The sequence below is a fragment of the Microcaecilia unicolor genome, chromosome 5 (assembly GCF_901765095.1).
Source record: "Microcaecilia unicolor chromosome 5, aMicUni1.1, whole genome shotgun sequence".
Lineage (NCBI taxonomy): Eukaryota > Metazoa > Chordata > Amphibia > Gymnophiona > Siphonopidae > Microcaecilia > Microcaecilia unicolor.
In genome coordinates, this window is record NC_044035.1 from 391,784 (window position 1) to 407,159 (window position 15,376).

Sequence of the window (15,376 nt, forward strand, 5' to 3'; positions counted from 1 at the left end):
AAGGTTTTATTCTTTTGAGTTTCCGCATAGAGTGGAACATTTTCTTAGTTGTATTCTTCACATGATTTTCAAGTGTGAGATTTCAATTGATGGTGACTCCGAGAATTTTCAGATTGTTTGAGACGGGGAGGGAGAAGTTTGGGGTGGTTATGGTGGTGAACTTGTTTGTATTGTGTTGTGAGGTGAGTATGACACATTGTGTTTTTTCTGCGTTGAGTTTAAGCTGAAATGCATCCGCCCAGGAGTGCATGATTTGGAAGCTTTGGTTGATTTCGTCAGTGATTTCCTTTAGGTCATGTTTGAATGGGATGTAAATCGTGACATCGTCTGCATATATGTATGGGTTGAGATTTTCATTATCTAATAGCTTGGCTATGGGTATCATCATTAGGTTAAAGAGGGTTGGTGAGAGTGGAGATCCTTGGGGAACTCCACATTCAGGTATCCATGAGACTGATATCGCTGCTTTCGCTGTTACTTGTTATGATCTTGTTGTTAGGAATCCTCTAAATCAGTTGACAACGTTACCTCCAACTCCAAAGTATTCAAGGATGTGTAGTAATATTCCATGGTTGACCATGTCAAAGGCGCTGGACATGTCAAATTGTAGGTGCAATATGTTATTGCCAGTTGCAATTGTTTGTTTAAATTTAGTCATTAAAGTTACTAGTACTGTTTCTGTCCTGTGGTTCGATCGAAATCCTGATTGAGATTCGTGAAGTATTGAATGTTTATTTAGGTGGTTAGTGAGCTGTTTCGTCACTACGCCTTCCATCAATTTTGTTATCAGCGGGATGGATGCTACTGGGCGATAGTTGGTTAGGTCACTCATACTTTTCTTTGCGTCTTTAGGTAAAGGGGTGAGTAGAATATTTCCTTTATCCTTTGGGAATAGACCACTTTGCAGTAGTAGTTTAGGTGTTTCGTAAGGTCTGTTATGAATTGTTGAGGGGCAGATTTTATAAGATTACTAGGACAGGTGTCTAATTTGTATTGCGATTTGGCGCATCTTTTGAGTAACTGGGAGATGTTTTCAATCGATAGTATATCAAAATGGGTCCATGATCGGTCTGCTGGATATTCCCCATGTGTTAGGTCTAGACATTCAAGGAGGTTTGCTTAATCAGTTGAGTTGCTGGGTATCATAGCTCGTAGCTTTATAATTTTTTCTTTGAAGTAGTTCGCAAGTTGTTTGCTGATGGGGTATCTGTGTTGTTAGATGTAACCGGCGTGGTATTTAGTAGATTATTTACGAGTTGGTTTATGTGTATCCTTGCATCAGGCGTGGATGCTGTTTAAAAACACCATCCTGGAGGTTCAGGACAAATATATTCCACGTATTAGAAAAAAGGGAAAAAAGACTAAACGTCAGCCGGCGTGGCTAAACAGTAAGATAAAGGAAATCATTAGAGCCAAAAAACAATCCTTCAGAAAGTGGAGAAGAGAACCAACTGAAAGTAACAGGATAGATCATAAGGAATGCCAAGCCAAATGCAAAGCGGAGATAAGGAGGGCAAAAAAGGACTTTGAGAAGAAATTAGCGTTGGAAGCAAAAATACATAGTAAAAATTTTTTTAGATACATTAAAAGCAGGAAACCGGCCAAAGAGTCGGTTGGGCCGCTGGACGAAAATGGTGTTAAAGGGGCGATCAAGGAGGACAAAGCCGTAGCGGAGAAATTAAATGAATTCTTTGCTTCGGTCTTCACCGAGGAGGATTTGGGGGGGACACCGGTGCCGGAAAGAATATTTGAAGCGGGGGAGTCGGAGAAACTAAACAAATTCTCTGTAACCTTGGAGGATGTAATGGGTCAGTTCAGCAAGCTGAAGAGTAGTAAATCACCGGGACCTGATGGTATTCATCCCAGAGTATTAATAGAACTAAAAAATGAACTTGCGGAGCTACTGTTAGAAATATGCAATCTGTCCGTAAAATCGAGTGTCGTACCGGAAGACTGGAGGGTAGCCAATGTTACTCCGATTTTTAAGAAGGGTTCCAGAGGAGATCCAGGAAATTATAGACCAGTGAGTCTGACGTCGGTGCCGGGCAAGATGGTGGAGGCTATTATTAAGAATAAAATTGCAGAGCATATACAAAAACATGGACTGATGAGACAAAGTCAGCACGGATTTAGTGAAGGGAAGTCTTGCCTCACCAATCTAATGCATTTTTTTGAGGGGGTAAGCAAACATGTGGACAATGGGGAGCCGGTTGATATTGTATATCTGGATTTTCAGAAGGCGTTTGACAAAGTGCCGCACGAAAGACTCCTGAAGAAATTGCAGAGTCATGGAATCGGAGGTAGGGTATTATTATGGATTAAGAACTGGTTGAAAGATAGGAAGCAGAGAGTAGGATTGCATGGCCAGTATTCTCAGTGGAGGAGGGTAGTTAGTGGGGTCCCGCAGGGGTCTGTGCTGGGTCCGTTGCTTTTTAATGTATTTATAAATGACCTAGAGATGGGAATAACTAGTGAGGTAATTAAATTCGCCGATGACACAAAATTATTCAGGGTCGTCAAGTCGCAGGAGGAATGTGAACGATTACAGGAGGACCTTGCGAGACTGGGAGAATGGGCGTGCAAGTGGCAGATGAAGTTCAATGTTGACAAGTGCAAAGTGATGCATGTGGGTAAGAGGAACCCGAATTATAGCTACGTCTTGCAAGGTTCCGCGTTAGGAGTTACGGATCAAGAAAGGGATCTGGGTGTCGTCGTCGATGATACGCTGAAACCTTCTGCTCAGTGTGCTGCTGCGGCTAGGAAAGCGAATAGAATGTTGGGTGTTATTAGGAAGGGTATGGAGTCCAGGTGTGCGGATGTTATAATGCCGTTGTATCGCTCCATGGTGCGACCGCACCTGGAGTATTGTGTTCAGTACTGGTCTCCGTATCTCAAAAAAGATATAGTAGAATTGGAAAAGGTACAGCGAAGGGCGACGAAAATGATAGTGGGGATGGGACGACTTTCCTATGAAGAGAGGCTGAGAAGGCTAGGGCTTTTCAGCTTGGAGAAGAGACGGCTGAGGGGAGATATGATAGAAGTGTATAAAATAATGAGTGGAATGGATCGGGTGGATGTGAAGCGACTGTTCACGCTATCCAAAAATACTAGGACTAGAGGGCATGAGTTGAAGCTACAGTGTGGTAAATTTAAAACGAATCGGAGAAAATTTTTCTTCACCCAACGTGTAATTAGACTCTGGAATTCGTTGCCGGAGAATGTGGTACGGGCGGTTAGCTTGACGGAGTTTAAAAAGGGGTTAGATAGATTCCTAAAGGACAAGTCCATAGACCGCTATTAAATGGACTTGGAAAAATTCCGCATTTTTAGGTATAACTTGTCTGGAATGTTTTTACGTTTGGGGAGCGTGCCAGGTGCCCTTGACCTGGATTGGCCACTGTCGGTGACAGGATGCTGGGCTAGATGGACCTTTGGTCTTTCCCAGTATGGCACTACTTATGTACTTATCCTTGTAACCTGGTCCGATTTTAGTTTTATAATATGATCTTTTATTTATTTTATTTATAATATGATCTTTTATTCCCACTGATGTAGGCGGACTCAATAGCTGCCTTAATCCAACAGGCAATGGAGGCCTTTAAGGCTGTCTTGACCCTTCTGGGGGCCATGGAAAAGCCCAAAAAGGTGGTTAGAGATACGAAACTCATTTGTCTCCTTCAGGTACTGTAGAAGTGTCTTCCAGACATCCAGCTTGTAAAGCCTCCAATCTGTGGCAACAGAATCTCCCACCACAAAGGAGGGCAAGCAAATCTCCTGATTTTTGTGGAACGGAAAAACCATCTTCAGCAGAAGAGAGGGAACCTGCAAGGAAATGGAATCCCCCAAAAAGAAAAGATAAGGGTTACAACACAAAAGAGCATGGAGCTCTGAGACCCTCTGAGCCGAAATAATGGCCATCAAAATCACCACTTTAAGGGTGAGGTCCTTAATGTATGCTGAACACAAGGGATCAAATGGAGTCTGACAGCACCCTGAGCACAAACTGAGGTGCATTGACAGAAAAGAAGGCTGAAGAAGAGGGCGAACATGAGCCACCCTCTTCAGAAACTGAACTACCTCTCTATGCAAGGCCAGAGAGATGCCATTAACTTTCCTACAGAAACTGGAGAGCACCACAACCTGAGCCATCAAAGGAAGTTGTCAAGAAATGCTTAGCCACCTGAACAGGGCTGCCCTGCGGCCACTTAGAGGGTCTATCCCCAGCACAGCTCAGGTCCGCCTGTACCTGGGCGTGTGCTCTACATTAGCACTCTCTTCCATCAACTGGGTCCCAAAATGCCTCTGAGCGAGTGTCCCGCTCTCAAGTTATCCCCAGTGGTTTCTAGGTTAATGGCGACATACTCCCAGTGGTCCCATAGTTCCTAGAAAACACTCACAGACCCAACACACAAATCACCAGGATTCTTAGTCAGCCCAGATAAGCCGAATCAATAAACTAAAAAAGGTTTTTTTGTAATAAAATATATTGAACAGTGAACTATAAAAACAGATGAAAAATAACAGGCAAATAGCAGGTAAATGAATAAGGATCAATTATAAAACTATCTAAACATTTTATCATTACATGGATAGTGCCTGGGAAGTACACGAAATACAGCTGTTCACAGGTTACTAAATATAACTGTTCACAGGGTCTAAGTAAAAAGGTCTTTCTCTCTCTACTTCCAAATTTAGACTGGAGAAAAATCCAGTATTTCCAGACTGAATTTGAGCTCCTGGGCCAATCAGAGTCTATAACAAAATTTTTTAAAAGTAGCTGGCCACATCACTGCAGGTTACCTTCCTCTCTGTATTAAACTAAAGAAGGGACAGTCATTTCTCTGTAACAGCTTTAAACATAAAGCATGCACTACCTGCTGGCCAAACCAAAGAAATACATTTCAAGTCTACAGACTTACAAACCCACTGTTTGTCATACAGCTCAAGGCCAGCCCTTGGTCCAGGCCCTGCAGCAAGAATTCCAAAATATTGGGAACCCAAGGAGACAAACCGTGCGCCCCAGGATTCAAAACCATGCCAGACACCAAAGTAGGCTAGGGACATAGAGGAGTTTTGGGATTGAATGCGTAGAAATAATCAAGGGAAAGTACCCCTGCCTCCTCAAATGCCTCCTTTCAATGGCCAAACTGTAAGCCAGAAGGGATCCGGATCCTCTATTTCTACTTGTCTCTGCCAGAGGAACCCTAACCCCTTGGCAAAGGAAGTAGGTCCTCTACAAGAAGACACAGAGGTTCACATACCAAGGTCTGCAGGGTAAATTGGGAGCCACCAACAAGACCAGATACGGAAAATGCGCAATGCATGCCCTTATAAGTCCCATTTCCCCCCCCCCCCCTTCCTAGAGAACGTTTTTGATTAGAGGCATTGATTGACTCACTGGGAAGTAATCACTGCACAGCAGGAGGGAGGGGCTGGGCTCTGCATAGGGAAACAGACTACTTTGAAGCATTCCATGTGCTGGACCTGAACCATAGTACTGCTTAGTGTTTTTCTGATATTTTATTCTTAATTTCTCAACTTTCTGGCTACAGGTTTAGCTTCCTGATATATCTGTTCTCTAGACTTTATTGCTTAATGCTTAATAAATTTGTCCTGTGAATCTGTATTGCGGTGTACTTCTCTGTCTTCTAACCCAGACCCCCCCAAAAAAAACAGACAAACCACCCTCCCCCCAAGCTCTGATAGTAGAGAAAATAGGTCTTTCAATCTGTTTCTTGTCCTTCACCCTGCTTACTCTTGCCGTAGCTTTTTAACTTTGGCTACTATACTGTGGACAATTTCTGACAGGTTCACTTTCCATTGCTAGTCCTAGGTAAAAAAGCAGCATTAGTATTACAACTGGCTTAATCAGAATTACATTAATGAAACTGATATAATTATTGGGGATATTTAGATTTACAGGAGAAAAGTTTCTAGCTCAATTTGTTCTATAAAACCAGTCAATAGGACTTCCGGTGGAGACGGGCAGCGAGATGGAAGCAGCGCTGTGAGCTCCGCTCCGCCCAAATGAAACCCCGACTTTTCCATCACAGGTCCCGCTCCTAAAAAAAGACCTAGTGAGCACGGAGGGCACCCGGGGTCCAGATGAACAAAGTAACGAAATTGCCGGCGCCATATTTAGCACAAAAAAAGAACTTTTAAAGCGAGTGCGAGTGAATCCAAGATGGCGGCGGCGGAGGAAGTCCGGAGCTTTTAAAGAAAGTGCGAGCGAACAACAGAGGAGATAGGAGCCCTGACGGATGGGAGAAGGCCGGGTCCTGCTGAGGGGACGAGGGCAGTGAGTATCCTCTGTTGAATCCGGGGAAAGAAATTAACGGGCCAAGTTGGATAGCGGAAGTAGAAGAGGCATCGAGAGAGTGGAAAGAGCGAGGGAAAGACAACTAGTGGACAAGCTCTCTCGGGGGTTATAATTACGCAATTTGGTGTATGGACCCCAGGACAGAGAGAAGAAACCCCCAAAAAAGTGGGCTTGCTGGGAAATTGAAATTACCCATAACTTAAAGGGGTACCTTAACGCAAGCAAACAAGACACCGCAGTGAGGTGGGCGGAAAGCCCAATACAATTATCCAACGGCGTTTGAAGCCCCGAATTTAAACAGAACCCGGATAGAGGCCACTTGTCTAATAAAATCGCGCTGCGCGCAGAGGTGCTGGGAGAAAGACTGAGAAAAGTGCTATTGAATGTTATTGAATGTATGGAGCAATACTTGAAACCCATGCCATCTGGAATTACTCGTAGAGGCACAAAATTTGACAAAGAAAGGTCCTCACCACCTAAAACCAGCCATAAAATGGCGGATTCGAAAAGTACAACTGGAGGAGAATTTACTGATAAGCAATTGGCGCAAATAACAGCAGCGGTGAGTGCAGCCCTCAATCCGCGGTTTGACTTGTTGGCTGGGCAATTAAAGAATTTAGAATCTTCAGGAGCCGAAACGGAGAAGAGAGTAGGAGAGACGGAGACCCGGATAGCAACGGTGGAGGACTCCAGCTCCCAGAACACGCAAGAAATTGCCAGGCTCAGGACTCAACTTAAGTTGCAACAGGACAAAATGGATGATATGGAAAACCGTGCCAGGAGATGCAACTTGAGAATTGTGGGTATCCCTGAAAAAGTCCCAGAAAGACTTCTTGGACAAATGTTAGAACAGTGGTTGAAAAAAGAACTGGCCCTATCAGACAGCCGTGGGGAACTGTGTATCGAGCGAGCCCATAGGATAGGGCGTTGGCAACCAAATTTTCAGAGACCACGAATAGTCATCATTAAAGTACTTAATTATCTTCATAAAGAAGAAATACTGCGAGGATTCCGGACGAGACGAGACTCTCTGCAATACGAGGGCTCCCCAATAAAGATCTTCCAAGATTATTCGGCAGGAGTACAGGAACAAAGACGTCGCTTTCATCCCTTATGCTCCACATTGGTTGCAAAGAACACCAGATTTATGCTGTTATACCCAGCCATTCTAAAAATTCAGCATGGAAACCAGTGGAGATCCTTTCAGACAGTCCAGGAGGCTCAAAGATTCCTGGACGTGGAAATGAAAGAACCGGACACATGACTTTGCAGCAGAGTCCGAGCCAAGACAGGCATCTGAGGGAGTTTTCCCTTTGGTGAAAGAGATTCTGGGGCTTAGGCCCGCATGAAGTGGTATACGGTGGAAAATGTTTTGAAAGTTCAAACTATTGTTTCAAGGTTATTGTTGTACAACAGTTGTGACTAAGATGGAACGAATATCAAGGGCTCCTAAATGGTGTTGGGAGAAGAGATTTCGGGTGCCCCGGATAAGTAATTAGTAACTACTAAGGGGAATGTGAACTAAGGAAATAGATGGTTATAGATAACTTAGGGGTTTTAAAGGGCAAGAGAAGTCAAAGGCATGGGAAGGCCTTGGGAGGAAGATAGGAGGGGAAGAGGGGGGAGGATGAGAGGGGAGGGATGGGGAAGATCAGGGGGGGAGGGATGCGAGGGAGGGATAAAATTTGTGAAAGGAACATGGTGTCTGTGTACAAGTAATGATATTATGATTGATACATGGTGTGGCATGCGAATGATGGTGTTTTGGAAAGAGGAGAGGGAGGGGTGGGGGCTGGGACACCCCTCCGTAAAGAATGTAGGTAGATTACAGGAAAGTAAAGACGTTCAAATGGAGATCACATGACCCCAATACAAGTGGTAACTTGGAATGTGGGGGGTGTCCACTCCCCCATTAAACGACAAAAAATTTTAAAAATTCTTAATGATCAGAAGGCATCGATCGCATTTTTGCAGGAGACACATTTAACAAGCATGGAACATGCTAAATTGAAGAGATGGTGGGTGGGAGAAATTTTTGAAGCCCCGGCAGTGGGGGGGAAAGGAGGAGTGATTACACTGATACGAAAAGGCATACAGGTGAAAGTAAACCAGGTAGTCAGAGACATTGGGGGAAGATACGTGTTGGCGTCCGTAGTATTAGACAGACAACCAATCTGGTTATGTAATATTTATGCGCCAAATAAGTTTGACCGGCGCTTCTACACGCAGCTCGTTAAGGCCATGCAAGGGATAGGAGGAGCCCCGATTATAGTGGGGGGAGACTTTAATGAAGTTGCAGATCCAGTACTAGACAGATCGGGTGCAAGTGGGAGGAGGAGAGCCTCACTAGGGAAGGGCATAGCAACAATAGAAGAAGCTTTCACGATGGTAGATGTGTGGAGAACTTTGAATCCCCTAGAAAGAGACTACACCCACCTATCGAGAGCTCATGCCACCTTGTCCCGTATTGATTATATATTGGTGACTGGAGACATTTTCACACAGGTGGACACAGCAAAAATAGGGCCTATAGTGGTTTCCGATCATGCCTGGGTTATGGTGAGGTTGGAGTTAGATGGAGGGATAAGAGAGGATCACATATGGAAATTCCCAACTTGGCTATATAGAGACGGACAGTTCTTACCCCATTTGACTAAATGTTGGAAAGATTTTGGCATTAATAATGAGATCCACAAAAATGACCCGATACTGTATTGGGAAGCAGCTAAAGCAGTGCTTAGAGGGGACATAATAGCCTATGTTAGCTTTAAGCAGAAAATGAGGCGCCAAGAAGTCCTTAGATTAGAACGGAGGGTGACTAAATTGCGACGTCAGTACAGCTTGGGACATACGCAGAGCCTCCGAGTGCAATTGTTAGAGGCCCAACAGAGCCTCAACGAGTTATTACACCGCACAGTTAAAAAGTCCCAGGCATATTATAAATACCAGCTTTATAAATTTGCAAATAAGGGAGGGGGTTTCCTGGCAAAGGTAATGGGCAAAGGAGTAAGCCACCAAAAGATATTATCACTTAGGGACCGTAAAGGGTCACTAGTACATAAGGACAGTGAAATTTCCGGGATATTTAAAGATTTCTTTGCACAGTTATATAAACCACAGGAGGATCTGGTCAGACCTAGCGAAACATATCTGACTAGCATTGACTTACCTCAATTGGAAGCTGAGGAACTAAAGGTACTGAATGAGGAAATTACAACAGAAGAAGTCATATGGGTGATTAAGCAGAGTCCCTTGGGAAAGGCACCGGGCCCTGATGGACTGAGGAATGAGTTTTATAAGTTAATACAGGCGGAAATAGGCCCAATGCTGACTGAGGTGTTTAATTTAACGATTCAAAGAGGCTCTTTACCGTTATATATGAATCAGGTCCATATAATAGTAATGCTCAAACCTGGTAAAACAGCTCTCCATCCGGAGTCGTACCGACCAATCTCACTTTTAAACTCAGAAGCCAAATTTTTGGCTAAATTGTTGGCTAATAGATTGGCCAGAAGTCTCCCATCTCTGATAGAAGAGCCACAAGCAGGATTTGTCCAGGGGAGGAAAATAGCAAAGAACATGAGGAGAATACTATTAGCATTGGAGAAAGCGCAGGGGGAAAGACAATCAACCATGTTAATTAGCTTCGATGCTGAGAAGGCTTTTGACCGGGTGGATTGGGAATTCTTATTAGCAACACTCAAAGCTTATGGGGTGACAGGGTTCTTTATGCGGGCGATTAAAACTCTATACACTGATCCTAAAGCGAGAATTCTTGTCAATGGATTGACCTCGGATTGGTTCCCCATTGGGCGAGGTACCCGTCAAGGCTGCCCTCTCTCTCCATTACTTTTTGTCCTGACGCTGGACCCATTGATAAGGGAGATATGTAATAACGCAGACATAAAGGGAGTACAAATAAAAGATCGGGAATTTAAAATAGCAGCTTTTGCAGATGATTTGTTAGTGATAATAACAAGTCCCAAGAAATCCTTGGGACATCTAATGGAAAGTATAAAAGAATATGGAGATTTTTCCGGGTTTCACTTAAACTTGACAAAATCGGAGGCCTTGGCGAGCCCAGACATTAAAAAGGCAGATTGGGAGCATTTTCCACTGCGGTGGGCGATGGAGTCCTTCCGATACTTAGGTATTAGAATGACCTTAGATCCGGCTCAGATATACACTGTTAATGTTCCACAAATGTTGCGAGATACGAGGGAACAATTAAATAGATGGAGTTCTTTGCCATTAACACTTTTGGGTAGGATCCATTTGTATCGAATGGTGGTGTTCCCGAAATGGTTATACGTACTGCAAGTACTACCAATACGGCTTTGGGAAAAAGACCTCCGGGCACACCAAAGACAGGTGGCAAGATTCTGTTGGGCGGGAAGGAAACCGAAACTTAGGTGGGAATATCTCAATGGGGCACAGGCGAAAGGGGGCTTGGGGATCCCCAACATGCGTATATATAACCAAGCATGCCTCTTAAGACATTTAGGAGATTGGATTATGGGTGCCAACAATTACACAGATGTACAATTAGAGAGATTGCATTTCAGTCCCTGGCATCTCAACTACTTATTACACGCAAAAACAAAAGATCTCCCACAGCAAATAAAACACAGTATACTTTTACAACCTTTAAGATATCTGTGGAAAGAGATAACGAAACTATGGAAACACAGTTCAGAGTGTAGTGTGTTACTACCAATTACGGGTAATGCGGAGTTTACACCTGGGAGAGAAAGCAAATTTTTCCAAGATCTGGGGAAACAGGGTGTCATATTGTTGGAAAACTTTTTACAAATGGATGGAACTGTTATGGCTTATTCGGAATTTGAGAGACATTATGGGGGGGGGGGATGTTGGAGAAGTTAGCCTATATCCAACTTTCACATTATATACATGAGCTCCCCAATACAAGTCTCCTACCAGGTTTTGAGAAGGAAATTAGGGAGCTTCTGGCAGGGGATGCAGTAGGACAGATCTCAGTGTCTGGGTATCACAAGGTGTTGGAGGGGAAACAACCACAAAGAGATGTTAAGATGGTTGTGGAAAGATGGAATCGGGAGGCGAAAGACCAAATAACAGAAGGGAAGATATTAGAGGCACTTCAAGGAGGGGCACGGGTGGTGCACAGTGCCGAGTTACAGGAATGTCACTTCCGCACCATACACAGGGCATATTTTTCAGTTAAGCAGGCATGGCATGCGGGAGTGGTGAACACACATAAATGTCCCAAATGCGCAACAGTAAATGCAACACTTAGCCACGGCTTGTGGCAATGCAGAGAGATACGGGGATTTTGGACAGCTCTCTCCAGGTTCATGGGTTGGGTCCTGGGGTTTCGGGTGGATCTATCCTTTGAAAGGGCAATATTGTGCTCCACGATGAAGTGGAATAGAGGAACGTTGGAAGAAAAGCTGTTCCTCAGTAAACTTTGTATTTTGGGGAAAAAATGCATTCTAAATTGCTGGACAATGGACAAAGGCCCCTCATATTGGTATTGGAGAAATAAGCTACATGAGCTTATGCTATGGGAAATGCAGGACGCCCGGAATACATTAAAGAGGCGCCAAAGATTTATAAAGATCTGGGGGGCATACCTACACAAGATATCGTCACGAGCACGTAGCCATGTTCTGAATATACTAGGTTAGCCTACATACAGGGCAACAGTATAACTAGGAACACGAGACACGATTACAAAGGGGGGTGGGGAGGAGAGAGGGGGGGGAAGATGAAGATTTAGTAAAGGGAAGAGGAGGGAGGGAAGGGGAGCCCATAAAGGAAAAAAAAAAAAAATCAGATAATGAACATTCAATTGTCTGAAGTCTCATGATAAGATTAATGAAGCTGATGTGTGAATGATGCAAATAAGCAAAGTAATGCCAATTGAAGAAGATATTAATTGAATGGGCATGGGAAAGGTGGGAGGGAGAGAGCAATGTTACAAATTGGTGATAGTAGTTATCTACAAGTAATAATTGTTTGTTAACTATGGTTCAGTTAAAGTATTATCTTAAATGGAATGTGATAATTATTTAGTAATGTCAATAGGAAGGGCTGATTAGTAGAAGTAATACTGGGAGGGGAAGGCGGAGAGACAGCACCGAGTCTATCAGAGTACAAGACTCGGTGGGAAGCTATATGGAATGGGTGGGAGGGAAGAGGGGAGAAAATGTATAAAAGAAAGCCGGATGATGGATGTTAATGTCAATTTATACAGTGGAAATCATTGGGGTGGCACTGAGTGCTCCCCTAGTTGTTGTTATAATAATATGTGTCATCAATAAAAAATGTTGAAATAAAAAAACCAGTCAATAGAAATAGAATAAAAGAAAACAGAGAAAAGAAAATAAGATTATACCTTTTTTTATTGGACTAACGTAATACATTTTTTGATTAGCTTTCGAAGGTGGCCTTTCTTTGTCAGATCAGAAATAAGCAAATTTTGATAAGTAACAACATATTTATTTATTTGTTACATTTATACCCCACATTTTCCCACCTATTGGTAGGCTCAATGTGGCTTACATAACACCGGAGAGGCGCTTGCAGACTCCGGTGAGAACTAATACAAAGCCACATTAGGGAATCATACAACGGAAGAGTTGAGTTTTGTCCATTACGTACTTTAGTTTTGTTGTGTTGCTGGGATCAGGCATTTAAGTAGGATCGGTAGGATAAGCCTTTTTGAACAGATTGGTTTTTAGTGATTTCCGGAAGTTTAGGTGGTCGTAAGTCGTTTTCAAGACCAGTGAGTCTGACATCGGTGCCGGGGAAAACGGTAGAGGCTATTATTAAAAACAAAATTACAGAGCACATCCAAGGACATGGATTACTGAGACCAAGTCAGCACGGCTTTTGTGTGGGGAAATCTTGCCTGATCAATTTACTTCACTTCTTTGAAGGAGTAAACAAACATGTGGACAAAGGGGAGCCGGTTGATATTGTGTATCTGAATTTTCAAAAGGCATTTGACAAGGTACCTCATGAAAGGCTACAGAGGAAACTGGAGGGTCATGGGATAGGAGGAAATGTCCTATTGTGGATTAAAAACTGGTTGAAGGATAGGAAACAGAGAGTGGGGTTAAATGGGCAGTATTCACAATGGAGAAGGGTAGTTAGTGGGATTCCTAAGGGGTCTGTACTATGACCGCTGCTTTTTAATATATTTATAAATGATTCAGAGATGGGAGTAACTAGCAAGGTCATTAAATTTGCTGATGACACAAAGTTATTCAAAGTCGTTAACTCGCGACAGGATTGTGAAAAATTACAGAAGGACCTTACGAGACTGGGCAGCTAAATGGCAGATGACGTTTAATGTGAGCAAGTGCAAGGTGATGCATGTGGGAAAAAAGAACCCGAATTATAGCTACATCATGCAAGGTTCCACGTTAGGAGTTACGGACTAAGAAAGGGATCTGGGTGTCGTCGTCGATAATACACTGAAACCTTCTGCTCAGTGTGCTGCTGCGGCTAGGAAAGCAAATAGAATGTTGGGTATTATTAGGAAAGGCATGGAAAACAGATGTGAGGATGTCATAATGCCGTTATATCGCTCCATGGTGCGACCGCACCTTGAGTATTGTGTTCAATTCTGGTCGCTGCATCTCAAGAAAGATATAGTAGAATTGGAAAAGGTACAGCAAAGGGCGACTAAAATGATAGTGGGGATGGGACGACTTCCCTATGAAGAAAGACTAAGGAGGCTAGGGCTTTTCAGCTTGGAGAAGAGACGGCTGAGGGGAAACATGATAGAGGTATATAAAATAATGAGTGAAGTGGAACAGGTGGATGTGAAGCATCTGTTCACGCTTTCCAAAAATACTAGGACTAGGGGGCATACGATGAAACTACAGTGTAGTAAATTTAAAACAAATCAGAGAAAATAATTCTTCACCCAATGCATAATTAAACTATGGAATTCGTTGCCAGAGAACGTGGTGAAGGCAGTTAGCTTGACAGAGTTTAAAAAGGGGTTAGACAGTTTCCTAAAGAACAAGTCCATAAACCGCTACTAAATGGACTTGGGAAAAATCCACAATTCCAGGAATAACATGTATAGAATGTTTGTACGTTTGGGAAGCTTGCCAGGTGCCCTTGGCCTGGATTGGCCGCTGTCGTGGACAGGATGCTGGGCTCGATGGACCCTTGGTCTTTTCCCAGTGTGGCATTACTCATGCACTTATGGTAATGCGTTCCACAGTTGTGTGCTTATGTAGGAAAAGCTGGATGCGTAAGTTGATACGAGTAACATAGTAAATGACGGCAAATAGACCTGTACGGTCCATCTTTTGCTTATGAGAAAAAGAAACTTCAGATCAAAGAACCTAAAGACTAATTAAGCCAGAATAGTCAGAAAAGCACACAACCAAGGACACCCTCATAACAAAATTAGCTATAAAGCAAAGAAAATTTGTAAAAAGACTCAATCAATCGAAATGCAGAAACAGGGAACAAAAACATACTGAAGAGGGGCCTAGCATAATGTTAAATGACACATACTTTCCTGCATATTGTCAATGAGAATACATATATAGCTCTATAAACAACTAAAGAAAATCTCTCTCGAAGCACCACTGGCAATATCACCAACTTGTGGGGATTGTTATACTTCTTGTTCTTGGAGAACAGCAATGAAGTCTGAGGTGAGCAAGTCTACGTAAAACCCAGCACTTACCTTTTTGAACATCCCTATCAAGCACCTCATCAAACAGTTTTTCTTGGACAGCTGGAGGTAAATCTTCAATGTCTGCAAAATCAAAACCAGAAAAATGTCACTCTTCACACAGTGATGCTGTGTATATAGTATATATCAAAACACAAGAAAATTAATTATGTCAAAAAATATTCAGAACTCTCTTCCACATTACTTTAGCAGAAGCAAGGCTTACAAGGATCAGAGACAGCGCTTTTCTTACAGAACTACCATCCTTAAGATGAAGTTTAGCAGTGTGGAACTTTAAAAGGTTTGTAAAGACCTGCCTCTTTCAGAAAGCCTCAAATAAAGAGCTGAAATTATGACACAACTAGTAAAAAAAA

The 15,376-nt window shown here is 43.0% G+C and overlaps 1 protein-coding gene across 2 annotated transcripts in view; it reads right to left on the reverse strand.

Moving 5' to 3' along the window:
* The window catches only part of ZRANB1 (zinc finger RANBP2-type containing 1), a gene marked incomplete at its 5' end in the record, with an annotated part of 249,239 nt that overhangs the window by 153,670 nt on the left and 80,193 nt on the right, over positions 1-15,376 (reverse strand). For both annotated transcript variants that reach the window (XM_030202551.1, XM_030202549.1), the window contains 1 exon segment: positions 15,015-15,086. In XM_030202551.1, the coding sequence (XP_030058411.1) occupies positions 15,015-15,086 (72 nt within the window).